The following is a 27,939-nucleotide window of genomic DNA, read 5'->3' on the forward strand; positions in this document are numbered from 1 at the left end:
GATCTCCCCGGAGCTGCCTTTTCTCCAGGCTGAACAACCCCAACTCTCTCAGCCTGTCCTCTGAGGAGAGGTGCTCCAGCCCTCTGATCAGCTTCGTGGCCCTCCTCTGGACTCGCTCCAACAGCTCCATGTCTCTCCTGTACTGGGGCCCCCAGAGCTGGACACAGTACTCCAGGTGGGGTCTCACCAGAGCCGAGTAGAGGGGCAGGATCACCTCCCTCGACCTGCTGGTCACACCTCTTTTGATGCAGCCCGGGACACGGTTGGCTTTCTGGGCTGCAAGCGCACACTGCCGGCTCATGTTGAGCTTCTCGTCAATCAATACTCTGAAGTCCTTCTCCTCAGGGCTACTTTCAATCCATTCCTTGCCCAGCCTGTAGTTGTACTTGGGATTGCGCTGATCCATATGCAGGACCTTGTACTTGGCCTTGTTGAACTTCATGCGGTTCGCACGGGCCCACCTCTCCAGCCTGTCAAGGTCCCTCTGGATGGCATCCCTTCCCTCCAGCATGTCAACCCCACCACACAGCTTGGTGTTGTCAGCAAACTTGCTGAGGGTGCGCTCGGTCTTGTTGTTCATGTCACCAACAAAGATGTTGAACAGTGCTGGTCCCAGTACCAACCCCTGAGGAACGCCACTCGTCACTGTTCTCCACTTGGACATTGAGCCGTTGACCACAACTCTTTGAGTGCGACCATCCAGCCAATTCCTTGTCCACCGAGTGGTCCATCCATTGAATCCATGTTTCTCCAATTTAGAGACAAGGATGTCGTGCGGGACAGTGTCAAATGCCTTGCACAAGTCCAGGTAGATGACGTCAGTTGCTCTTCCCTTATCCACCAATGCTGTAAGCCCATCATAGAAGGCCAGATACTTATAAACACCTGAGTCTGAGCTGGTGACCCTCAGCTCCCATTACATCAGCAGGGAGAAATAAGCACTCAAAGAGTGAGATTCATCTGACCTAGTTAAGACATCTGTCTTGGGCTAAGATTATTGGCTGTAAAGAGATGGCTAGTTCAGACCCAGCTGTCTAAATATTAGGTGCCTGTCTTACGGCAGCCAAATCCCCTTTCACTGTTAGAAGATCAAAGGGCAAGAAGGTGATGGACCAAGGAAGGAGGACAAGGGCTAAGGGAAAACCACAAAGGACAGCTGACGTTACAAGGCTAAGGGAAGGGAGAAAGGACTGCACTTGTAATTCAGCATTGCGCTGTGCTCCTCGGGGAGCCTGTACTCGGGGAGGTAAATCACACACTTGTCCACAAAGGACTTGGTACCAAGAGGGCTGTATTTCTGTACTGCCTTTGTTGCAGCTCCTACACAGACATCAGGAATGCAGTATCATTAGCTATTGATAACACAGAGATAGAGCAGGATTTAGATTAACAAAGGGAGAGGACAGGCTGAGGATTAGGAAACAGAGAAGAATCAAAGTGTAAGGGTTCTGCACCCCATAATGGCTGAAGAGGGCCTTTAAGATAACTGTGTGCCTTACAGTAGCTCTGAGACTTCAACCTGAAGTAGTCCAGCTCTCCTTTGGTGTACATCATTTGTTTCCCTTTGGTCTGTATCAGGATAGGTTGGGAAGAGAAGGGAGGACCAGGAGAAAGCAGCAATGGTGCTAGGAGAAAGCAAATAAAACCGAGGAAAGCAAAGGAGCTGGGGCACTGCTCTCCCCGGCCATTAACTTGTTACTGGAGTAGAGCATTAACTCACAGGAATAGAGCAGCCACCTGATTTTGAAAAGCACCATGAGAAAACACAGAAATTCCTTTACTTCCCTCTCACTAAGCCTGGTTCCTGTTTATTTTTTTATCTGAAAAAGGGAAGTGTAGTCTTCTAGCTGGATTTATTTACTTTCATTTTAAAGGAGATATTGTTTGGCAATTTTATTTTTCAACAGGAAATGGCAAATGTGCTTATATGTTTAATGAAGTTGAGATTCACTGGAGCAGTCCAGATTCCTTTTTCTTTTATTATCTGTAGAACTGAATGTCTTATGAAGATAAAATCTCAATAAAGGTAAACCATGCAAATAGATGTGACTGAAGGGCAGGGAATTTCTGTGCCTGTGTAGAGAAAAATGCTTCAGAAGCAAGGTCCTTAGTTTTTGATCTTGTGTCACATATTAGAAGAATTCATAGGAAGAGGAGTTAGGATTTTGAAGTAAAGCAATGTAATTTTATTTTTGCTTGTTTGGCCCCTGAATGATGCACAAAGTTAGTACTTGAGTATACTTGCTTCTGACCTCAGTAAAAGTCCTGAATGCTAAATACTTGTGAAAATTGGGAGTTTTCTTGAAAGTTTAATGGTGGCAGGATGTGAGACTTTGAGCTCTGCAGAGAAGGACCTGGGAGTCCTGGTGGACAACGAGTTATCCATGAGCCAGCAATGTGCCCTCATGGCCAAGGCGGCCAATGGTGTCCTGGGGTGCATTAAGAAGAGTGTGGCCAGCAGATCAAGGGAGGTTATCCTCCCCCTCCACTCTGCCCTGGTGAGGCCACAGCTGAAGTTCTGTCTCCAGTTCTGGGCTCACCAGTTCAAGAAGGACAGGCAACTACTGGAGAAAGTCCAGCGGAGGGCTACGAGGATGATGAGGGGACTTTCTTATGAATAAAGACTGAGAGAGCTGGGTCTGTTTTGCCTGGAGAAGAGAAGACTGAGAGGGGATCTCATCAACACTTATAAATATCTAAAACGGACGGGTCTGCAAATGGCCGAGGCTGGGAGGGATGGAGGCGAGGGTCTGCTTCTGCCCATGGCGTGACGTGGAGGGGAACGGACTAAAATGGGCCAGGTCTATGTCAGCCCGAGGGTTTTGTTTTATGTTTTAACATTTACAGGAATTTCTGTTAGCCAAGCAAAACAAAAGGGAAGCCAAAACAAATAGCGAAGCTGTTTCAGTGGGCGTGGGTGGACTAGTTCCCCTGACGTCGGGGGGAGCTGATGAAGAAGAGGGAGGAATTTCAGTCTTGACTAAGCTGCAAAATCTGAAGGATGCATGCTTGACTTCTGTGCATGCTGCACACATCTGTGTGCCCAATGTCATCTGAGACATGCCTGATGCTATTTCGTATGGATTAAAGATCAGCGATACCAGGCTATGGGTGCGAAAAACCCTGGTGAAATAGGAGTCCTTGGGGTGTAAAGGAATCTGAGGCAATTGGCATAGAGATTGTAATCTTTCTTTTCCTGCTGCAGGATACACAGCCTTTATTTTAGGCTCTGTATTGTAGTTTAAGACAATCTATGTTAAGAGCTGACAATGAATGTACAATCATCTAGTATAGAGGGCCAAGTACGATGCTAGATGCAGTGGGAGGACTCTACAGGGTTTTGGAAAAAGGAAGCCAAGTCAGTATTCAGTGTTCCTGAAAGGGAACAATTAATAATAGGGGACATTAAAGCAGTCAGAGAGAAGCATAAAATTGAGGGGCAACAAAATGGTAGAGTAATTCTGTGGAATCGTGACTTCTGCAAGGGCTCCTCATGTAGATGTGACCCTGGCTCTTCTAGGCAAGAGAGTTTAGAAGCAAGCCCTGCATGCTTTGTCAGTGACATATGGGCAAAAAAAAGTTAATGGCTTGCTTACATTTTTCTGATAAAAATGATCAGTGTCCATTAGCAAGGAGTATATTTAGCAGATCTTAAACAGATGCTACACTACTAAAAATAAAATGATACTGTCTTTTTTTTTTTGCTTTCTATTTTTGCTCACTGGTGTGTATACATATACATCTAATACATTTAATAAAACATCATGAAAGATATCCAGAGATTCTTGTGTAACGTAATTTTAATCCATCTAAAGGCAACATAGAGATGTTTCAGTGTAGCTGTTCTGAAAAAGAACAATTTAGAAACCTGAGAATTACTGTCAATGTAGAACTTTTATTTATTTCAGTTAATTCACAGTTAAATGTATTAGATTTATCTTTACAGTTTTATTAATTATACAAATATAAATATGATGTAAGGCTTCCTTTGTCTGGAAGTCATGTATTCCCCAATGGTAAGACTAGGGACTTTGGGCATATGGGGTATGATAGTAATTTATCAGTCCTTTTTCATCAGCGTTAGGAAATAGCTGAAATAATGACGTGAGCGATCCTGTATGGTACTCCTTGAACACAGTGATGCACTAGATGGCACTGTTGGTTTTAGTTTTACTGCTGTCTTCCTCTTCTGGGGAACTTGTCTTAATTAGCTTCCTTTTGAAAACAAACATGCTGTTTCAACAGAGGGTCAGTGTACATTGTTCTGGGCTGCTGCTTTTATGTTTATAGTCATGTAATCAATATGTTGGAAGGGTAATTAATTTTTAACTTCAAGCCAATTGTAGATCAAATGCCAGTAGAGTTACTGGGTGGAGACAGTTTAATTTCTTTTGAAGCAATGATACTGATTAGCTGTAAAGGGTTTGCAGTGAATTGCTAGAGATCCAGAAGACCTTCTGCTTTGAAATACCGGTGTTAACTTTAAAGTAACATTATTACTGTGATACAGATTAATGAGTTGCGGCATAATTCTGGTAAAGTTTCTCTCATGTACTTGCTACATTTGGTCCCGTCGATTCCTATTTCAAAGCAGCTTTATTTGCTTTGACTATTCTGTTCCTATTAAAGGAATGGTGCAAAGTCAACATTAAATTGATCAAACTCACTTTCCGCTTTTTATCCCTTTTCTCTCATTATCTGTCTTCAGGGACTCTAGAGGGCCCATGGCTAAGGATGAGATGTGACCCTCCATACAGCAGCATATAGGGTACTCTAAGAAGTTGGGGGACTTTGAAATCTCTCCGACCCATGCTTGTGGGGCACACTGATGTCCTGGCCTCCCTTCCTTTTCTCCTGCTGTCTAGGGCAGCTCTGGCCATCTCTCAGGTTCTATACCTGGAGATACTTCCAGCTCAGTACTTCCAGTGCTTTCAGCCTGCCCCCTTGATGCTTCCTTGTCCTCTGAGCTGACCTTTCTTCATCCTTTCTCTCTCTCTCTTTGATCTTCTTCCTTGTCTCTGTTCTTCAACATTCAAACAAATCAGAATCTCAACACTAAGCCCTCCATCCCTGTCTTACAACTTTAACAGCTTCTTCCTGCTCCTTTTTTTACAATCAGTAAATGGGCCATTTTCATGGATAGGCTATTGATCACTTCTCCAGGTGTCTGGATTCTTTCTGATTTAGTGTCTGTGCTTTCCATTACATTAAAATTTCACTACAGGCTCTGGCTATCCATTCTTGGGCAGGTTGCAGAGCCTCTCTGCTGTCTTCATCTTCCTTGATCTCTTGGCCGACTTTTGATACTTTGATCATTTAATTGGATTTCATGCCAAGTAAAACCATGAGTACTGGTTTAATCTGAAATTAAACCTTTGTTTAGTTTAACATTGAAAAAATAAGGTCAATTTCAAAACAAAAAATATTTCCCTTTCTCTGAAAAAAGCCAGCCTCTTGTATTTTTGGGCTTAAACTCTTAATTGAATTCAGTCTGGACTGAACAACAATTTCTGTTCTTTTGAGTCATACTTTTGAGTAAATCTTATCAGTTAATGGGACTGTGTTACAGAGCTGTGCTGCAAACATCTCTGATTTCTGCTAGAACCAAGAATAGCCCTCAGCATAGATGAGCACAGCCATCAGCTATTGAGACTTGTCAGATTTTTAACCTTTTCAGGAAGACAAAACATCGTAAGTAGGATAATGATCAGCAGAGGTTAGAGTCCATGCCATTACATTTTCTGTCAGAAATGAATATTGTGACTAATAAAGGCAAAACTGCAGTTACTGCAGCAGACTGCTCTGTAGACTGTAGTCTACAGTTGTTTGTAAGATATTAGATTAAGATCATGAAATTTATTCTAGTTTTGAGACAAACTAGAGATGGATATTTGCGGCATACAAGAAGATTGAAAACCCAATTATCATAACCACAAGAACTGAAAAGAAAAATCCATGCTGTCCTGTCTGTCGGTTCTGCAGGATGCATTTTTCCAGTGAGCTTAGTCACAGTGCTTCAGAGCAGTGCTTTTATCAAAACTGACCCTTTTGGGAGGTAATGGGATGGCAGAGTAACATATACCAATGTATTTACAGTAGAGGGAGCTGATGTTCAATGAGTGCGTGCCTGAATTTTTACTGCCGTGTACAGTGTGAGCCATTTCCAGTGTGCGCGTAAGCACTGCTGAAGAAATATCTTTTTCTCTCAGCAGTTTGCAGGGGATACCTCCGCATCCATCGCCGGCCGGTTGCAACCATGATGGAGCTCTCTGGCAGAGCAAGTGACCTCAGAGAGCACTTGTTAAAAAGAGGCACCTTCCAGGGCCTCTGGGCATTTTTCCATGCACCAGATTTGCAGGAGGGAGAGACTGGCAATAGTGTTAGTGTAACGCTGCAAACGCAGAGCCTCGGCGTGCCTCCTCCCTCACCCACCGAAGTTTGATGTTTCCATCTTTCCAAATATCATAGCTTCTTATTACACCGCAAACAGTGTCTCTTTGCTCTGCTCCCTGGGTTTGGCCTGGTTTCTGCCTGACCCATCTCATGAATAAGTGGTCAAGAAATTCTTTGATTCACAGCGCTGTTTTTAGAAGCCAGACATCTCTAGTTCTCTGGCACTGCCTGGCTGGATGATGCAAGTTATTCAAAGTTAATTGATCAAAGGTAGTTAAAATAGAGACAAAGTAAGTGTGAAACAACAGAATACATATGCATTCAAAAATATGCAGAGTTACCATTCTTTTAAGTGAATTTCATTGGGTAATGCAGGCTCAGGGACTGAAGGACTGGGGTTCCAACTAACTTGGGCTTTGCCGTAGCTCTTTGGGTGAAAGCTGTCCTCCTGGTGAGGCAGCTTTCCTGACTGCAGTGGTTCAGCTACGGTAATCGCAAAAGAATTGGTTAGGAAAGGGACATTGTCCCGAGACAAATGTAGAATATATACTTCAAAAAGAGAGGACTCGGAGAGTTGCGGACCCATCTAACTTGTATAACCAGAAAGATTCTCAAGCAAGTTATTAATTTGCCTTGTTAGCACTGAGAGCCATAGCTCTCAATCTACATCTGTTTGTGGACAAACCCTCTGAGCACATAATGTGCTGTAGTACCTCGCTTTTCCAGACAATTTGGATTATATCACTGGTGGCTTTCTTTAGCCATGAACAACAGAGCTGCTGACCTAATCACTCTATAACATATTACATTTTGACAGTACCAAGTTCATCCTTGACACTACACTTAAGAAATGTGAATAGACTGGGAAGAAGCAGCAAGAAGAAAGTTAAGATGTGTAGAAAATAAAGGATATGACTAAGGGGTGGAAAAAACTTTTCTGCTTACAAAAGATGAGATTAAGATGGGACATCTTTGCTTAATTTTTTTCTAGAAATAGCATGCCAGTCAGTTGGCTGTATAGCCAGTGTTGGGGCAAAAAGAAGGGGTTGGGTCTCATGCTGCAGCAAGGAAAATTTAGAAGAGAAATCCAGGAGAACTTTAGCACTATACAAATAACGACGCCCTAAAATCCTTGTAGCTTGTGCAGGTGGGTTTTTTTAAAGAAAACATCGGACAAGTGTTTGCCAAGGCAGCTTAGGTGCATTCACCCTATCTTAGTGACGTGGGATGGACCAAATGATCTCCTGACATGTCTTTCAGCCCTATATTTCTGTGCAAGTGCTTTGAAATTTATTGATGAAAAGCACTCTCTCCCAACTGGGTAGTACTATTCATTACACTTCTTAGCGTAGTTACAAAGGAAAACTCTTACCTCCAAAATTGGTTCTTCCTGCTCATTCTCTGGTCAGCTTTCCTCCTCAGGCCTTGGCGCTAGGCATTATCATAGCAGGCTGAAACTGTCACTAGCTGTTTAAACAGAGGGGTGTTTGATTAGAAGCATCAAGAAAGGAAACAATGAGGCTTTTACAGTGACATTTCTATTAGGGAATTATCCCAATGTTTCAGTATTTCCTAATCACAAGTAATTTTGGTATTAATTTCCTTAACCAGTCCTCCTCAGAGTGATTGATTTTTGAGCTGTATGCTGTGGTCCTTGTTACTGGATAATACCCTTATGTTGGACAATGTACTGATGTTATCTCAGCTGATCACAGAAGTAGGATGGATTTGCCGCTTTCAACAACCCTTTATCAGTTTTTCTTTGTCTTGAAGTATAAATTATTGTAGGCTGAGGAACATCTCTTATATGCTCTAAGTGTAGCTTGGCTCTGTGGGAAGATGTATTACATATGCAATCTGTATCTAAAGAAAACCCATTCCACAACATAAGCATCTGAAGTTGTGGATACTTTTCACGTACATGAAAAATACAACACTGGCATTGCAAAACATAGATAAGGCAAAGCAGTGGCCCTCGTCGTTCAGATCCCTGTATCTGACTGACACAGCTTCCCTCTCAGTTGTACTTTACCACTAAGTAGAAGTTCTCTTGCAACTGTGCAAATCTGTCACTTTATACTTAGATATTTGGAACTTGCGATACATCTGGGAAGTGAAAAAACACTGGGAAGCATTTCAGATCTTGAAGGAGTTGAACGCTTCAAACAGATGGCTTCTTTCCAGGGAAAGCTCTTCCAGCTTTCAGAAATGCTCCTCATAAAATTTGACCTAGCTGTTAGGGGTAGCATATAACTCAGTAAAGGGGGTGGGGAGGAGTGATATTAAACTTGTAGAAAATAGTGTTGGGTACTTTGAGCAGTAAAATTCTTTGATCTCATTGCAGTCTCAAATTTCCTGATTGTGGCTAAATGTACGAACAATGGACAAAGTTTCTGTATTCTCATTCAGGTGGTAAAGGAAGTTGGTGGGTTTTTTTTTAGTTTTCACTGAAATGAGACCTTGTTAGTCTGAATTCAAGTTGAAAATACCCAAGTGTTGCTCCTGTATGTTGTACTTTATGAATGAGCCTGTTTTATAATACCTGCTTGGCAGATTAGTGCATAAGTAGAGTATGACAAATATGATCTAAACCAAGCATTTCATTAAGGAAGGACATTTGTTACTGGCTTTCAGTATGGGCCGTTAACCTTCATGGGCACCAATTTCCCTGCAATGAAGTTACTATTTTTACACCATTCAAGGTTTTATGCAGCAAAATATAGGACTACATAATTTTTAATGCAGCTGTGGTAAGTACTGTATGGCCTTTGGAAGGGGATGCATGGGTAAACTGCTGTGTTGATTTGTTTCAGCACAGCAATAAGGATTTGTTTATATTGATCGTCACCATCCAGACATTATCTTCCTGTTTAGGATTGTCTGCAGAAAATAATATTGGGTAGATATTTGCACATAGAACCTCCACATCGTGATGCCTTCTGGTAGTGTGAAGATACTAGAGTCAAGAAAAAGGACGAAGTGTTTGGTCAATCAGTTCTGGTGGACAGAAAAACCTTCAAGTACTGCAGAGAACTCTAGATTCTGCCAATTAATCCAAAATCAGTTTCCTTGGGCTCCTACCCAACCAACTCATCTTTGAGAAGAAACAAAACCTATTTCAAGATGCCCAGAATGGCTAATAGAAGAGAATTCCCTTCATTTATCCAAATTAGCTGGCAGATGTATTTTGAAGGCATTCACTCTCTTAGACATATGACATAAACATATTTTAAAATAATTTACTTTGTAATTTTGTGATGGTCTTAAGAAAACCCTGCCACTATAAATTAATACCAGGATACCGAGCAAATATATTTTATCATCATTGTTGCAGATGTGCAAGTATTTTTCCAGGATATTTTTGAGTAAACTCAATAGTCACAAAAAGAAGTAGAAATAGTCCTGACATGGATGCCCTTTATTTACCTGCATTTCATACAGCAACCCAGGTTTACACTTGTCAACGATGTGTGTTTTCATCACTTCAGTGACATGATTCGATGTTCACGGGCACTTTGTGGGCCGGACAAACATTTGCCCTCTTCCCATCCGATTCAGAGCTGCTGTTCAAAAGTTCTGCGAATAGCTCCAACAGCTTGGGGGTGTACAGAGGACACGAGCAATGCTGGAGCATTTTTACAATTATTGAGCTGTTGACCCCTGAGGGATATACTTCGAATGCTGTTACGGCTCTTGTGGCCAGATGGCAGCTATATTGCATAGGTATGGCTAGTGATAGGCACGCTAATTTCAATAGATATGTTTCCAGTAAGTGAAAATGAATGCTGAAGCTATTCAGATAATTACATTTTTCTACAAAATGAAAAAGTTACATGGTGAGAATGGTTTTGACTTCATAAGGTTGTTGTCCTTCCCATAGCAGTTAGCTCTTCTAAGAAAAAGCTTTTCTTAAGAAAGCCATTAGCATACAATTGGAGTTGGATGTGACTCCTTGTTATGTCCCACTCGCTGACTAGGGCATATGTGTTGTCACATCATCGTGTGTGTTTGCCTTGAATTCTGTACAGGCTGCACCTCCACTGTCTTTCTTAAATTGCTTTTGTTTTTTTCTGAGCCGCACAACAGATAGAGGCTATACCACTGTTGTCTGAAGGCCTTTTTTCCTTCCTAATTAAAGCTCAAACTGTATTTTTAGCGCTTGTGTTGTTTTGTCGCACTTGCAAAGCATGCCAACTGCCCCAGTGAGCTGCAACCTCACGGCGGCTGAGGTGTCCATGTTTGGTCATGCACCCTAAAGTTTTTGGCAATAATACTTTTCACATCCTAACAGAGGATACTCAGCTGTCATTTGTACCAGAGGGGGGCTCAACGTGTGCTTGGTAATTAGAACTCTGGCAAGTGTTAATACTTGGCGTTTGTAGAAACGCACAGGGCCTCAAGAGGCCCGAGCGAGGATGGCTTCCCTGTTAAATTGTCATCATGAATGCACAAAGACATTCAGCAGATACTAACGCACCTCCTAATGGCACTAGGCTGTGGCAAAGCACTTACTACCGAAAGAGGAAAGTGCATGGAAACCAGATTAAATAAACCACCCTTCTTTGGTGTTCTACCTTGGATTGCGCGAAGAAAATTCTATCGAGCCAGACCTACAGTTTCTGGGTATATCCACTCAAATCCCCAACCCCAGCCCTGCTCCTTTGTTGAACTCGGAGCCTCATAAGGCTGCAGACCCAGACGGTCGCTCTGCTGCCCCGAGGCTCTCTGTGCCAGCTTTCCGTGCCTTAACCAGAAAAAGAGTCTTTGGGCATCCTCGTTGGAAGTGACGACACCTTGAGCGGCAGCAGGTGGATGGGGATTTCAAAAGGCAAATTCAGGTTTAATGTCCGAGCACACAGTTCCAGTTCCAGGGCGAGAGACTGGTTTCCTCCGGACTGGTGTCTGCTGAGTCAGTCAAGTAGCTCTGAATTCTCCCTGCTGTCTGTGAGATCACAATTTCTTGTAAATGTTTTTACTAATCGGTCTGGCAAAATCCTAAGATTTCCTATGTCTTTCTTCGATGCTCGGAATACTCAGTTCATGACCTATTTGTTAAAAATAATGGAAATTGGAATTTCTCAGGAATAGATGTTTTGTTTAGTGAGTAAAAAACCCATTAGGATTTGTATTTCATTTATCTGCTATGACCTTTTCCTCTGATATAGTGTTATGGCTGAATTCCAGAAATGAAATTTCTGAAGGGACAGTTTCATGTTTAGTTTAAAATTGTTTTGATGCCCTTTTGCAGTCGCTCGCCTGTGCTGCTTCTGCCACTGTAACAAAAATCGCAGCATACCTTTGCTCTTCATTTATTTGCATGAGGCGTGTAGGTCCATTCCTCATGATCGAATTTAACACCAGAGACAGAAAATTAGCAATATGCAAAGCCTTAGCAACCCAACAGTACAGTGTACTGTTTTCCTGGATTTTAGAAACCTTTAATGTTGTTGGATGTATTAAGAATTTTCCTTAATATAGGCAAATTATTTAAAATGGTTAATAGTGCACTAAAACCAGGTTGTGTGAAATCAACAGGAAAATTTCTATGGGGTGAGGACATGCCTCCCTGTTTTCTTAATCTCTTGGCTTTTGTGTAGGGTATCTGTTATGCAAGTTTTTGATCATGGGCCATGTCCACTGTTGATATTTATGCTGGGGGAAGGCTGCCAGGGTAAGTCAGCTGAAGATCTGCTGCAGCGTGTACCTGGTATAAACAGAGTTACCAGGATGAAAATCTGAGCATGGGAAGCTTGTGATTCTGTTGACCCTTTCAAAAAGGCAATATATAGCATCCCTTCAAAATCATGAGAAGTAATCAGAGGAATGTGTTACGAATCTGGTATTTCAGTTCAGACCGTCATTTGGCTGTGTGTTACGCTGGTTTAGATTGAAGACCCTGGTATTAATAGTGGACTGTGGTAAAACCTTGGAGAATATTTACTGACTTTTCAGGGAAATCCTGAAAATGTATTGGAAAATAAATCAGATGTAAATAGAATAAAAAACGTCAGACCTTTTAGCTGGATTGGGCTTGTGGCACAGCAGAAGAATATTTTCATCCTTAGCTGCTACCTTCAATACCTTTTTTCCCCAAAATACACTTTGAGTTGAAACTGAGCATATACATTTTGTGTTAAGAAGTAAATGTGTTTGGAGAAAATGTTTTTATACTGGTTTGCTTGACATTTTGAAATGACAAGAGCATATAAATGCTGTTTTTAATCAGCTGAGACTTTGCATTAAAATATTTCTGAGTGAGTCAAGTATAAAATGTCTCCCTGAGGTAAGCCGCTGGAGAAATGAGGTCGTAGTGTTGCCTGGGTGAGAGTGGCACAGGACAGCGCATGTTACGGTGCTCCTGGGGTACCTGCCTAGAATACGCTTCACAGAAGTGAACTTGTGAATTCAGTGAGAGGCATCTGATGTAATGGGGAGGAAACGCGTGGGAGGAGAGTGGGGCTGGCTCCCGTTTCCCCAGAAGAACCAAGACCCCTGGGGCTGCAATGCCTTCTCCCTTCAGGTGTGACAAAGCTCCTTGCAGAGATGAAATGCATGACGCGTGACCGTGAGGGACACGCGTTCAGCTGCTTGAAGTTTCTTGTGGATCGTGACTGATCAGGGAGCTCGGATGCTGAACGCAAGAGCTGGCATCCGTGTTGGGCCAAGCAGCTACTCTTTACGATACCTGAAGTATGAGCGTCGAATGTCACCCCCAACACTAAGCGCATGAAGAATTTCAAGGCTCTGCGTGGGTGCAGCCTGTGGTTAGGGAAGACATTTCTAACCAAACGGGCTATGCCGTGATTGTTCATGACAGAATATTCTGCACTTTTCTCTGAGGCATCTCTTAATGGGTCAGAGGCTGAGGAGCTGCATGTTTGCTTATTGGGGCTCTCTCCATATTTGTATGTTTGTGAGTTGTTTCCTCTCTCTCGCACAGTTCTACAGGTTGCTCTTCCCACATTAGTCAGAAAAAGCGTACGGACTTTTATCAGCTTAGCAGTCCGATGTTAACAGTCATTACAGCACTCGGAGTGTAAAGTATTACAGTAATTCATTTTAATAACATGTTTATTAGGACATAACAACAACTATGAACATAAGTACCATTCAGCTCTTTTGCAGATATATGAACTTACTAACATCAAATCTTTACCAGAATCACATATTCTTACGGGTGTCCCAGACACAACATTAACTTTATAAAGCAAAAGTTCATAAATAGTAAAAATGTCCTCTGTTTCACATTGCAGCGTTCCTCAAGCATGTGTGTACAAGTTTTGGAGTATCTTCTCCAAATCTATGTGTCATAAACTTCCTTAGCTGTTTTAAAAACCATAGAGATGATTTTCTATTTTTTTTTGCCTGCAGCAAAGCCTTTTGTCCTTGAGCAATCTACAATTAGTATTGCTCTCAGCAGACATGAAAGTTCGTTTCTGAAATGAAAAGTGGTGATGAAACACAATACAATATTATCTGCTCATAGTTTGCCTACACACTCTGCCCTCATTATAAATCTTTCGGTTATAACACTGTCTCCCAAGAACAATACATCTCCCTTCTATCAGTTCTTTATATGTACTACTTCTCTTTGAAGATCTTAAATGGTTGGCTTGCAGCAACGGAGATATTATACTTAGGGTGGAGTGTGTTTACAGTCAGTTCTTTTCCTTTTTAATATTTACAAAGTATTTTTTAAGGTTGCTACAATTTATGAATCATGTACATTGACATACATTTTCTGAAATGTTCACAGTGCAGTATTTTGTGGCCTAACCAAACTTTGTAAATGTCATTAAAAATAAACTTTTTTTTTTAATATAAAAATAGAATACTTTATGTGTTTACACCAACAAACCCAGTTCTGTCCTATACTAAACAAGCTATACAGTAGTATGCACAGAATTCCACAGGAACAGAAATGACATGTGATGCTTGCCCTAAAGCTGTAGTACTCTTCCCTAATGAATGAAAGTTTTGTTTACTACCTCTCTTCAAACTGTTTCTCTGGTCATACTTCAGAAATAAAAGTAGGTATCATAATTCACTGGGTTGTGTGAGTCAAGAAGAGGCCTAAAGCTCTGTCTTCTTCTGATCGGTCCTCTCCGCTCTTCAGGGCTGGCACGAAGAAGCTATCCACATTCCTGCTATGGCGGTGTCTTTTTAGGTCACGGCTGGCTAACACGCCTCCACTCCTTACTCACCTTTGGTGGCAGCTCCACCCAAGGGTAGGTGGCACAGCTTCAGCTGCTTGCCGAGTGACTCACCAGACAGCAGCTCCTTACGGTTGCCAGCCTGCCTGTCGCCTCTTCCTCCCTAGAATAATGTGACTACATCCCAGGGATCAGCCTGGCGTTTAATAGGGATGCATTCAAGTTTTTATTCTCAGAGAGTGGTTAATTATTTATTGAAAGAAATGGAGGTTTTGCATTTTTCGGCAAGAGATCTGTTGATACAGGCCGTTTGACTCAAAGAAGTGGCTGAATGTTGGAATAAAGTTGCCACTAGGAATGCTTGAAGCTAAATGATTTTCCCTTCATTTTATGTACCGTCTGACTACACCAGAGGACTGGCAAGGCTGACACACTTATTTAACTGCACACCGGTTTTTGATGTTGATTTCTGTTAGGACACTTACCATGAGGCTGGCTCTCTTGGCTGCCTATGTTCTAAGAAACCTTGTTGATGTAGTGCAAAAATCCAAAGTTTGGACTGTGCGGGAGGAAAAAACATTTAAAACTCTTGTAACTCTGTTTGTCTTAGCCTTTTGTGTGAAAACCATTTCTGCACTGCTCATTATCCTAAAGTACACGCAACAGTAACAGTCCTTCCAGCCGTACTGAGTGGTATTCTACTTTCTTCTTCACGGCATTAATGATGAATCTTTGTTCTTGGGTCTGAGCACACGTTACTGAGAGCTAGTGGGAACTAGCTCTGGATGGTAGCACATGACGTTCCCATTTCGTAAATTGATGCATTTGTCCAAATACTTGGAAATTACTGTGATGGTCTATAGAATCCCATAGCCTTAAACAATATGAAACCATGTCCTTGTACTAGTGCAATTTGGGCAACAACATAAACATGTGCAACAGTGTTCTCACAAAGACTGGGCAGTAAAAACTAGTGGACAAAATGTTTTGCTTTTTGTTCATACAACTAAGAATGGATTTTCCTCTATTTCAGACATACCCGTCATGTGTCAACGTCCATGTCTGTGTTGTGTTGTGATGATAAAAGAGAAGGATAGGGAGCAATGCACTTCACGTTGACGTAAGTAGCATTGACATGAACATAGTGTTCCCCAATAAAAGTGGAGAAGATTGTTGATATTTTTGAAACAAGTTCAGAAAATGCTGGGCGCATCTCAGGTTTTGGATGCCAGCACTTCAGCATGACTTCATACCTGCCATTCAAATAAAAGAAATGTTCGATTATGAAATCATGTAAAAAGGAAAAAAACCCTCCTCCTTCCTCCCACAGTCTCACTTACTACAATATCAGACTCAGCAGCATTTGCAGAAGGGTTTGCAAACTATTTACTTACAGTGGGTCGGGGCAGTATTCAGGTTGTAGCAGCCTTCTTCCTTGTAATAAGTAAACAGTGATATCAAAAGAATTTACATCAGGATAAGGTGGTGCCCCTCTTGTCATAAGTTCCCATAACAACACACCAAAGGACCACTACGAAAACAAAGAAATAAACAGTATGTTACAGGGTTGGAGGGCTTTACATTCCAGTTTTAGAAGAATGGTTTGACAGATTTAAGCATTCAAATGCATGGATTTTCCCTTTGAAAAGTTATTTTACTGCATTCAGCTTTCTTTTAAGTGGGCTAATAAATGCTGTAGGGACTTGAGGAGCCACTTAAATTAGAGCCAGAGAAACTCACCTAAGTAAATGAAAGAAAATAAAAGCCTATAGGCCTGCTACTTAGCTGGTATAAATTGGCAGACCTCTTTTGACGTTAATGGAGCTCTGCCAATTTACACGAGCTGATGATCTGACTAACCCTGTGTAAATACATACTGAAGAGAAATACGTGGTGAAAATTCTATGCATCACAGGCTAATTTGAATCTGGACTGAAAGGAGAGCTAAAATACAAAGTGATCCAGCCAACTAATGACTTCATCTTACAATTTTTTCTTCATAAATGGCCAGGTAATACTTGAGATTGCTGTAGGCAGACAGTAAGTATTTATAAAGCAAATAATTTCTTTTTGAGAATTATTAAATTTTACGAGTGTCAAAGTTAACCTGTTTTGTCAAGCTTTCCAGAGCCCCTTCTATAGCAGGGTTCAGCTCCAACTTGGCTTCTTGGAATGTCCTTAGTTTCCCTTGGAGTGGGATTAAACTCCTAATCCTTTCCTGAGCAGTAACAGATAATCAGGTCAGCAACGTATTGCTTTGTGATTGGGACAAATACCCTTTCTGGGTGTAGAAAGAGTTTCTTATTCTTATGTGAACTAAAGTTAGATTCAAATACCAGTTTTGGTTTGGAGTTAGTCCATTCATTAAATACTAGAGAGATGCCTCAGGCAATATAAGAGAAATGAATAGGTGATACAAATACGTTTGTACATTACCACATCTGACTTTGTTGTGAACTTCTGAGTTTGTAAACTTTCTAAAGCCATCCATTTCACTGGCAGTTTAGCTCCTGTTTTATTGTGCACACTGTAGTATTCTTTATCATAGACATCTCTAGCAAGACCAAAATCAGCAACCTTGACAGTGAATTTTTCATCCAACCTAGAGAAATGACAAAAAGTATTATCTGCAACTGAGCAGTGAGATTTACAGTAAGGGTGGATTATAATGAGTGACTTGCATTTTTGAGACCGTGACTTTCGAAGGCAGTACTTTATCTTGGATCTATTAACTAATGTAACAGTGAAACAAAAAGTGCAGCAAAGTATATTTGACACCCATTTAACACAGTGAATGAACTCAGGAAATTACTGATACTGTTTTGTTAATATAATTTGAATTACAGTTCTTTTAAAACAATTGCTCTGTATAAAAAGATTTTTGCTGTACATCCTATACGTCCTGATTGACTGCTACATCATTTCTTCCACAGCTGCTGCTTCTTCCGTGTCCTTAGAAACCTCTCATTTTTATTCCCAAGTCAAGGCATCACGTTTCCTATTTACTCTCAGTTTTGATATGGAAAGACCCACCATTATCTCGGTGACTGCCCATCTATGATAATGTAGTCCTCTAACTAAGGATGCGTTTGGTGTCTGTACTGGGAAAGAATGATGGCATAAGGAAAGTTCTGCCTGGATTACACTGCAGCCATACCGGAAGATCTCCCTAGCTTTGCTCCTCCTAAGCTTGGTGTTTGTCCTGATAAGCAGTACCGTTGTCAGAAAACAGAGAGAGCATGGGTGTTGGCTTAAGCCCATCCTGCATTATATGTGCAGCCCTAGCACAGCAAAAACTTGCTTCTGGGCTTCTTTACAGAATCACACAATCACAGAATGGGTGGGGTTGGAAGGGACCTCTGAACATCACCTAGTTCACCACCACCTCCCCCGCTCAAGGCAGGGTCAGCTACTGCAGGTTGCCCAGGACCTTGACCATTTGGGTTTTCAGTATCTGCAAGGACGGAGACTCCACAGCCTCTCTGTGCCAGTGTTCAGTCATCGTTACATTAAAAGTGTTTCTTCCTCTATGCTTAAATGCAATTTTCTCTATTTCAATTTGTGCCCACTGCCTCTTGGCATGTCCCTGGGCACCACGAAGAAGAATCTGGCTTCATCTTCTTTACTCCACCATATCAGGTATTTATACACATGGATTACACCCTCTGAGCCTTCTCCAGGCTAACCAATCCCACCTCTCTCAGCCTCTGCGTGTGGCATTTCCCTGTCTTGAATTTATGAGGTTTCTGTCTGGACCACTCTCTGGTCTATGGAAGTCCCTCTGAATGGCGCACAACCAATCATCTGCTGTATTTACTGATGTAATAACTAAACCAATAGCAATGAAGGGAGTAGGAGGGAACTTTGATGGGTCAACAGGGGACATTTTATGCAACAGCAGCTTCCTGCATCTCTTCCAGGATAGTGGAATAGAGTCAAGAGTGAATGGGGACTGTGTTTGCATCCTGGCTTCCTTTCTGATGGACATCGCCATTGTGGCAGGGGCTGTGTTTCTGAGTGCTGGATTGCACATGGCCACTGGGGAATATGGGCCTTCAGCCCTATATCTTCCTTTCACATGGCAGTGGCTCTCCAGGCTCTGAAGTGCTGAGCCACGTAGAAGTACAAAAGCAGCCATTCAGTTGGCAAGGTGAGACATCCTCATAGCTGTTCCCTCCTCACCCAAGGAAGAGACAGTAGGCCAGAGGGAATGTCCTGTTGCCACTATTTGGACTTTGATTAGAGGAACCAGGACTTCTGTCCAGTAACCCAATTCCTTTCTTCTTATGAAATCTGAAAATCATGTTTGTGGCTTTTTTCCTCCCTCAAAAAACGAGCAGCTTTAAGAAAACGTTCCTTTTCAGAGCCTGTTCCGCTGCATGAGCATGCTGTCTTTGAAAAAGAATAAGAAATCTGGTGTCACAGGTGATTAACCTTTTTGCATCCAGATTATGATGTGCTAAAAATAAACTTTAATGTTTAATCCTGTGCCTCATTAATTCACAAATAGGTGATGAATCACCATAATAGTATCGGCAACTCCTGTATCAGTTAGTCTTTGTGTGAACTGAACTGTCTGGCTATTCAGACACTAGCAAGATTCTTTGCATGCTCTGATTTTTTTAATGTTAATTTGTGTGCGCAATTGAGCCAAAGTAAGCTCATACTCATGTAATGAAAGATTACTGTCAATAAGTCTCACTGGTGTTTCTTTGTGTTCCTGTTTTTCTCACAAAGTTCCCCTGTGTTCCTCTCCCTCCTACTAGGTGCGGCAGCAGAGACGTGCCGCTTCTGAAGAGGCTGGGTGGAAGCACAGCAAGTCGAGACAACAACAGTTTAACTTCCCTTAGGAGATGCCTTTTAAACTCTAACCAATGATTTTGAGAGACTACACTTTCACCTCAGCTCTTCTTATTTCCCACACTCAAAAAAAGCTTATGTGTAAGAAATGAGCCCTTAGCAAGCTGAGTAGCTCATCAGTATGCAAGACGAACATCAGTATATTATGGAACAATGAAAAAACCACCTTATTTTGACTGAAAAAGAAGAATCCTGGAAACTTTCATTTATATCATCTCACTGTCTTACACAGAAGAGTGTGATAACGTGGCTGGAATTAGGTGTTTGTACTTACATACAGTTTCTTGCTGCCAAGTCTCTATGGACAAACTTTTTGCTTGCAAGGTATTTCATCCCTTTTGCGACCTGAAGGCCAAATCCAATTAAATCTTTTACCGTTGGGTTCTGTAAAACACGAACATTTGTGATGATACAATGAATGTAGAAGTCCAAGGAGCAGAATGTTGTTTTTTTGCTGTGACTTTCAGTTTTTGACACATCTATCTTGCCACCAGAATGATGAAGGCAGGTCTGGTTCGTAATAAATCTGGCATCAGTGTAGGTCAGGTTCTTACCTCCAGTGAGGAAACACACTTTAAGAAATCAACAAAACTGTCAGACTCCAGAAGAGTGGAGTTTGCAGCATAAGCAGCATGATATGGGCTGGGAAGTGGAAGAGTACCCTGAAACGTCAACATCACAGCTGATACACAAAATTCAAGTTTGTGAACTTAGAGTAATAGCATGTAGCTCAGTAGAAGGTGCTAACTATGAACTTGGAGCTCATCAGCTGGGAAATGACCAAGAAAGGAGAGAGTCCTATTTGGGGCAAAATAGGCGCAAGCTATCATCAGTATGATGCCATGGAAAAGGTCAATGAGACCTTAGCAGTTACCAGAGGAAGATTTTCTGCAAAGACTGGTAACCCCTTCTGCTGGTCTACAAGGCAAGACCTTATTGAAAATGTTAAATATATAAATAAACATAAATGTGTAATTCTTTTATGCAACAGCATGACTTATTATGTAATAGTATGGTCCGACAGATTTTTATGTTGTTGACATTGCTCCATATCATTTTCTTCTGTGGAACAATCCTGTTCAACTGCAGTCATTATTCTATTTATTTCAGGAAGGACCACGGCACTATTCACAGACAAGGTCCCTGGTGCTTGTGGAATGAAACGAGCTCAAAAGGGAAGACATCCCTACCTCAGAAAGCTTAACTCCCCCCAACAGTTTGTCAAGATGCATCTTTTTTTTTAATTTTACTGGCAATTGTTGATTGCCATAAAGGCAGGGGTGAAATCCCCTTGGCTCAAAAGTCGCTTTATATTGCCCTAGCACTGTAAAACGGGTGAAATACTAGAGTGTAAAGTGGGCTTACACTACCTGTGGTCTCATACTTGAGAGAAAGCAGTGAGGCACATTTGAGAAATCTGCAGTCTTTCAATGAAAAGGGGAAAATCTCTGATAAGAGAGTACTCATAGTTAGTCTAACAATTGCTGGGTTTTTTTCTTAAGATAAGAAGAAAAAATACTGATAATAACGGGACTGTGACAGTCTGTAGCTGGACAAGAAGATCCCTTACCTAGGAGTTGGAAGAGCAGATGGTGACGACTGGCACAGCTGTGCTGAAGTCAACAGAGATATGCCAGTTTAACCCAGCAGATGGTTGGGCCCCTTGACTTAGATCTCATAAACACATTTGTTTATAAAGAGGCTTATGGATGGGAAATGAGAAATACTTATTGCTGATAATTTCTGGGAAACATTCTAGAGAGGAATTTGAGGGGGAAGGGAAGGAGTGGCAGCGCTGTGGTTGGGCTCAGTGCCAGCCTATGCAAGTGCTAAGGTTAAGGTGTAGTAACAGCAGCAAGTTATAGATGTAATGTAATTACCAGAGCTTATAACCTGTGGTGCTGGAGCAGGGTGTGGCTAGACTTGCATCACCGTTTGGTAGATCTCACCATGTACTTACATGAGTCTCATTCCTAATGAAGTTTCGAAGATCTCCGTGTTTCATGTACGGCAGAACGACTAAGGGGGATCCTTCATTTGGCAAACAGATTCCCAGGAGTGACAGAACATTGGGATGAGTGAAATCTTTCATGATTATTCCTTCTTTCAGAAACTGAGCTACTTCTTCCAGGTCTGTAATCCCTGAGAAATCCAGTAATAAAATGAATTAATTACCAAAACCCCAAACTACAGTTCATTTCTGTACAGCATGTCATTGCACAACAAAGTGATAATGAGAAGGTACAAACATGCTCCCCACCTCCCACATTACATCTAGATTATGTGCATTAGTTTTCTTACAATGACCAAATACAGTTTGTTGGTGATTTTAATTCCGTTTCTCCTTTTCTTATCATGAATTATTTAGAATTGAATAACAACACTTGAGTAAAGCCTTTAGTAAATGTTGTTTCTCTTCCTGTTTTTCCAGCAGCTTTGTCTGCTCTTAAGCAATTTAACTTCCAAAACCAAATCTTCAGTAGTCAGTAAAATAAAAAATGGCACTGCCTTTCCCTCATTTTCCTCTGTCCTTTTCTTTGTAGAGGAAATACATAGGAAATACATTTCATTTGATACACAAATATATACCAATGCCTCGTGGTAATCTAAAGTCACTGGAATTGCTCCAGAGATAAATCTGATCCAGTTGCAACTAAGAATCTTTATTTGTGAAAGTATACTTCACTGAAATTAATTAGTTCACTCCAGTTGTCTTTGGAATTATGGTAATGTCTCACTATTAAATATGTAACTCACTATTCAGTGACTTCACAGCACAATGAATTTTCCCACCATCGTTATCGAGCAATGTCCCATGGTACACACACCCAAAATGTCCTGTGAAAAAAATGAGCAAGATTAGCTTAAAATTAGCTTTCTGGTATTTTCCACTGGATAGCAATTATGCTTTAAGAAAGTGATCACACTCCGTTTCTGTCCAATTCCCAACACTTTTAATGTATACTTCATAACTAACACATAAAACTATCATTACATAAAACCATCATTACATAAAATGAAAACTCTATTTGCAGCATAATTGATATTTCTTGACCTAGATGGAGAGTATAAATAATGACAAGGCTGGCGCCACAACTGCTTCAAATTCTTGTAATGACTATGCACACAAAACCCACGTCAGCCCATTTCCACCATACTCCCTTGTTAGATATCCGGCAAAGGAGGGCATTGGAAGGCACAGGAGAGCAGTTAGAAGGAGCAGATGTGACCACTGGATTGGTGGCTCTCAGTGGTCTGTACGCCCATGCTAAGTGGTCCACGGGATTGTACAGCCTTGCTGCCTTTTCAGTGGAAAGTTGCATACGGAGGGTCACTGTGGGCTTACAGTCTCCCAGGTCTTGCTGTTCCATGGAAAACGCTGAGTGTTAAAAGTGGTGTGTTGGCCATGAACAGTTTGGGAGTTGCCCTACCGATCACTGACCACATTACTAGGCAGCAGTCTATGGTCTCCGCTGTGGCCTAGTTCCTAGTGCAAAATATCACTAAAAGATGATGAGCAAAATTGCCTTCTTGCTGATGGTCTAAGTAGTGAAATAAACTGCCAGGGACACAGAAATCCTTCCTGATCCCGTGCTTTCCTGTGAAGCAGATGGGGTAGTCTGCAGAGCGGGGAAACCTACTGTGAGAAATCAGGTTGGCCTGTTTGGGACACAGAGAACTTTGAGCTCCAGGCATGTGCATTAACTTATCCAAATCAAATTATGTACAAGTAATGGTGGCTTTCCTTCGCAGATGTACTATTTACTGGACACTTTTAAAATACTAATATTTGCAGTTAGAAAGCAAAATAGTATTTTTGTCAAGTGTGAGTTCTGCAGAGAACAAGACTATCTGATTAATTCTACTAGGTTCCAGTCATAAGCGCTGGTGAGAGCCCAGTTGGCTTTGATTTTGGCTTGGGGTAAAATTAATACAAAGTTTGTTTTACAAAAGCAACTAAAATCCCATCAGACCACAGATTGTTTGGAGGCTGGGCACAAATCCTAAAGCTTGGATCGGGTGTGTCTGAAATATTTTTGGGTTTGGCCCATTTCTAGTTATGGAAGAGAAAATTAAAAAAAGGTTAATTATATCAGTGTAATTCCTGATATTTTTCAACATTTAAAAAAATGGGAAATTACTTGGCGTTTTCTGAAACTAGAAAGAAAATAAAAAGGCCCACCCTTGCTTTGGGGATGATGAAGTGTAATACATGGAAGGGAAACACACTGGCTGTTTGTTTGATTTGTGGCTATTTTCCTGCAGAAGAGGCATTAGGAATTTATAGCCAAATTTTTATCAGTATTCTGATACTCAATGAGAGACCTCTCATGCATCATCTGTAGAAGTACTGAAAATCCAGTTTCTACTTGGGTTACTAATAGGTACTCAATAGTACAGAGTTTAATAAATGCCCCTAACAGAAATACTGGCTTGGGCTACAAAAGGAGGGAATCTGCTTATGGAGATGTACAGGAATAGGAGTGATGGGAGAAATTCAGAAAAATAGGGGACTTGCTAGATCAGGGACAAAAATAAGGGGAAATGAATCAGGAGCTATGCATTACTGCAGCTGGGATGAGAGCAATGAGAGGGAACGGAGAGCCTTTGGCAGGAGGAAACAAACAGCGAATTCCTCAGAGCTGGGGGAAAGGAAGAGGAAAAAGGGGAGTGTGCATTTCACCTGGCACGTGGGGACTTTTACTGAATGCACTAGTGACTGTAGGAGTTTTCAGTGTGGCGTAGCCAGCTTGCCAGCTCTCAGGCTCCAAGTTTAAGGTTGCTGGTGCCCCAAACTCAGCATCCCCTGCCATTTAGGTGTTATGCCTTAGGCTCCTGCAATATTCTGCGGCAGCCTCACTCCTGCACCGCAGCCTCATGGATCAGAAGCCCTGGCTGAGCTTTTCCGTAGCCTGGAAAAGGGTGAGAGTGAGGCAGCTGAGGGGGAACCAGCAAGTCTCTGAGTTCAAAGGAGACCCATTAATTGGCAGCCTCTTTCCTCCCTCTGGTGTCTTCTCTAACTGATCAAATGCACAACCCTTTATCTGACTTCAAAGGAGAGCCCCTTGTTTCTCCATGTGGTTTGGTGCATGGGATGCAGTGCTGTAAGAGCTAAAAAGCTTGAAAAACCTCCCTGTGGACACCTTATTGAGGATGGTTTGTGTAATGAATGGGTGTGCGAAAAGAACAGCAATGTGCAAGGTAAAAGTTGCGGTACCCACCTCTTCCTATCACTTCGCTGAAGTGCACAATCAGGCTGTCAGCACCAATAACCACATGCTGCACTTCTTTGACCAGGTCGGGGTTTAAGGCACTGATGTCAATGTGGACATTAGTTTGGAGAAGTGGACTGGCTAAATCTGAGTCCCCGCTGGACAGAATTGGGGAGAGGTCAGAGTGAGGATACTGGGCAGGTCTGCACGATCCATTCTGAGACATGCTTGGAAACTGATCTGCAAGATGAACAGAAACTGTTATAATCCGTTCAGACTTCTTCTTGGAAAATAAAGAGCTTTATTTCATTGGTGAGCAAGGGTTTGAGTTTATCAGTTTGGAAATGGCTTGGCTTTGCAGAAGTTTTGGTCACAAAGGGAAAATGAAAATATGCACTGCTAATCTGCCAAACTCTAGGAAAACCATGTCACTAGGAACTTACGCTTGTCTCAGCTCTACTTTATGAAAGTAAATGGCAAAACTTCCACTTTTCTGAGGGAATGGAATGAAGCCTTGTCACTTCTTGCCAAGTGTAGGTTATAGCATTTCTAGTAATTGGGAGTAACAAGAGTAAAATGGAAAAATGACAGCGATGTGGGAGGAGGAAGTAGTGAACAATTAAAAACATGAAACCTTTTATTATTGACATGTTCTCATTTGGTAGGGAACTCTACATTTCATGAAGGTTTTCAAACTGCTGGTGACTAGCTATATTTATCCAATGGTAAATATTCAACCAGGGAAATGCCTAGAGGTGATTCATATCCTGTAACTGCTGAAGATAATACAGTTGGTGCTACTCATGAAAATAACATGAGCCAGCTGATTTAAAATAGCAGAAATTAAAATGTTTCAGTCAAGCAAGGAGTATTTATTTGAGAAAACTATTTTTGTCAACAGCATGCTGTTCAGGTATTTTAAATTGCTTTTGTTTAAAAGATTTTTTCTAGCATTTTGTGTAATAGAATCAAGGAACTAAGTTTAATTTATGCCAATTTCAATCTGAACTGATTCCAGTGGAGTGAACGAGCAGAATTTAGCCCAGAGTCAAAAAGGAAAAAAGGGAAAAGGAAAAATTTAACAGCAGAAATTATCAGATATTTTATCACAAACAGTAAAAGGTGTTGTACAGACATGCCTTATATATTTATGTATAAAACTTGGGAAGTTTTCATATAGGGCTGTTATCCCTCTAGGTGCTGAGAGAAATTCAGTCCTCCTCTAACTAGAAGCAAAAATACAAACTCTTATATTAACAAAGCCACATTTATGTCACCAAGGGCAAATATCTATTTAATAATCACAGTAAAATACTCTAGCCATGGCTGCAAAATAAATTTTACAGCTGCTACATGTAAATCTGCACGTTTTCTATTCTTCCTGTCATTTTATTCTTTGACAGTAATTGACGTGAACATTCCTACAGGAACATTAAGTGAACGCTCCTCCTTCTTGTGTGTGCTCTCTGCTGTGCTTTGCCAGTGCACAGTGGCCCCAGGACTGCTGCAGATTTACCCTCCACCAAGGATCTTTGCATAGTTTTGTCTCATGTACCACTTTCCCTTCTAACCAGTGGCACAGGCTTTCCTTTTCCTTCGGGAATCTTTCAATCAAGAAACTTCCTGTGCGAGCTGGCAGCAGCAATTAAAGAATCATAAAGGAAGCTAGGAATAGGCCTGGCACTCAAACAGCTCCGCAATTGGGGATTACAAAGGTGGAATAAGGATTTGGGGTGATTTCTACTGAGTTGTATATGGCAGTAGTACAAGACTATGTCTATACCAAGACTAACATCTGTGATATCTCAAATATCATAATATGGTAACTCCTAATAGAGTCTTTAATGAACATGGTCTATGTTTAACAGAACATGGTCTCCATACGTCTTAAAGGTCATGTTCGCCCTAAAGTGGTATGGTAAGTGCAGCAGAGTGCTCTTCTGGAGAATACTCACTCTAAAATGGTATTATAAGGCACAAAAAAGTATTCAGCACAGGGTTGTCCTTCCCTCATACCCACAGGCCTGAAAATGAACAGCATGTTTTCTGAGACTGGCATCTCAGCACACATGGACCTCCGCTCAATTTGTCACTGTTTTCACATCCCTTTAGCTTAATTTTTAAAATCAACATTTCTGCAAAACCAACACAGCATCATACAATGTGCTATTTTATAGGAGGGGCATGAATGGACAAAAGAGTATCAGTTTACAAAACTCCATGTCCCTTGTTGGGCTGGCAGAACTGCTTTATAATGACTGCATGAAGTCACTGAGACACACTAAACCTACAGCCACTCAATGCTATCCTTAAAATATTTTCAGAATGGATGTGTGCATGGTGTGAGGGACCTCACGATAACACAAAATTGCTATAATCACTAGCTCCTAATAAATTGTGGAGCATACCTGCAGAGAGTTTTTACTAATAGTATTTTATTTATTCCTCCAAACTGAGTAAAAGTAAAAATCCTTTGCACCTTAATGTTGGGAAGCACCTGAGAAGCTCAGTTCAAATAGCAAGCTTGTGAACACATGAAAATCCCAAACAATGCAGACACAGACAAACCAGATGAGAAACCGAAATGAAGATATATATATATGTAGCTATCATCTGAAGACAGATGAAAAGCAAGATGTATAATATATCATCCATATAGATTCATAATACAGGTGTACCTTCTAGAAAAGTTGATCTGTAGTCTACAGATTCACTTGAAACCATTTCTGTTGTTGGACTTACACTCCTCGCGCTCACCAGCCTGTCCAGGTGAGGAGTGTGCACTCTGCCATCATAGCGCACTAGATCGCTTCCCAGATCTGAAGGGAGAGGAGAAAGAAATATTGGAAAACCCTCATGTTTACTGTGTGACAACATTCATTTAGGTATTTATTTAAGTTTAGAAGTTCTGCTCTGCTGGGAAGAGGGCTGGGTTGTTGCTGAGGTGGACACGTGCAGGACCTGAACTTAAGCTGTTTGCACAGCACAGGATTTGCTGCAGCTTGTCTTAAAGCCCCACTCTTGGCCACAGTGGAAGATCCAAGAGAGCTTCGAAGCCTCTGGGGCCAGCTTCATGATCTGACTGCGATACTGCATCAGAACAAGACCTGGTTATATACTAACTGCCTTCCTCTTCCCCCCCCGTCGCGTAATGTGGCAGTTCCCACTGGAAGGAAACCCAGACACGGGGGCCAGAGAGGAGTCGCACTCTGACCAAGTTCCTGATTTGGGTGAACAGCAGACCAGGACACTGCAGCGCTCTGTGCCTTGCACAACTTGGGCACAACCTGCAGGACTGGCAACTGGATGAAGCTGAAGTA

The 27,939-nt window shown here is 41.6% G+C and overlaps 1 protein-coding gene across 9 annotated transcripts in view; it reads right to left on the reverse strand.

Annotated features, from left to right (window-relative positions):
• Positions 1-13,430: 13,430 nt before the first annotated feature.
• The window catches only part of MET (MET proto-oncogene, receptor tyrosine kinase), a 97,408-nt gene continuing 82,899 nt past the window's right edge, over positions 13,431-27,939 (reverse strand). For all 9 annotated transcript variants that reach the window (XM_075743775.1, XM_075743834.1, XM_075743825.1 and 6 more), the window contains 8 exons: positions 27,298-27,438; positions 24,629-24,859; positions 22,164-22,244; positions 21,367-21,548; positions 19,681-19,790; positions 16,983-17,148; positions 15,941-16,077; positions 13,431-15,799 (listed from right to left, as the gene is read on the reverse strand). In XM_075743775.1, the coding sequence (XP_075599890.1) occupies positions 15,589-15,799; positions 15,941-16,077; positions 16,983-17,148; positions 19,681-19,790; positions 21,367-21,548; positions 22,164-22,244; positions 24,629-24,859; positions 27,298-27,438 (1,259 nt within the window). In that variant the 3' untranslated portion in view covers positions 13,431-15,588. The remainder of the gene's footprint in view (positions 15,800-15,940; positions 16,078-16,982; positions 17,149-19,680; positions 19,791-21,366; positions 21,549-22,163; positions 22,245-24,628; positions 24,860-27,297; positions 27,439-27,939) is intronic.

This window comes from Balearica regulorum, chromosome 1 (genome assembly GCF_011004875.1).
Source record: "Balearica regulorum gibbericeps isolate bBalReg1 chromosome 1, bBalReg1.pri, whole genome shotgun sequence".
NCBI classification, from domain to species: domain Eukaryota; kingdom Metazoa; phylum Chordata; class Aves; order Gruiformes; family Gruidae; genus Balearica; species Balearica regulorum.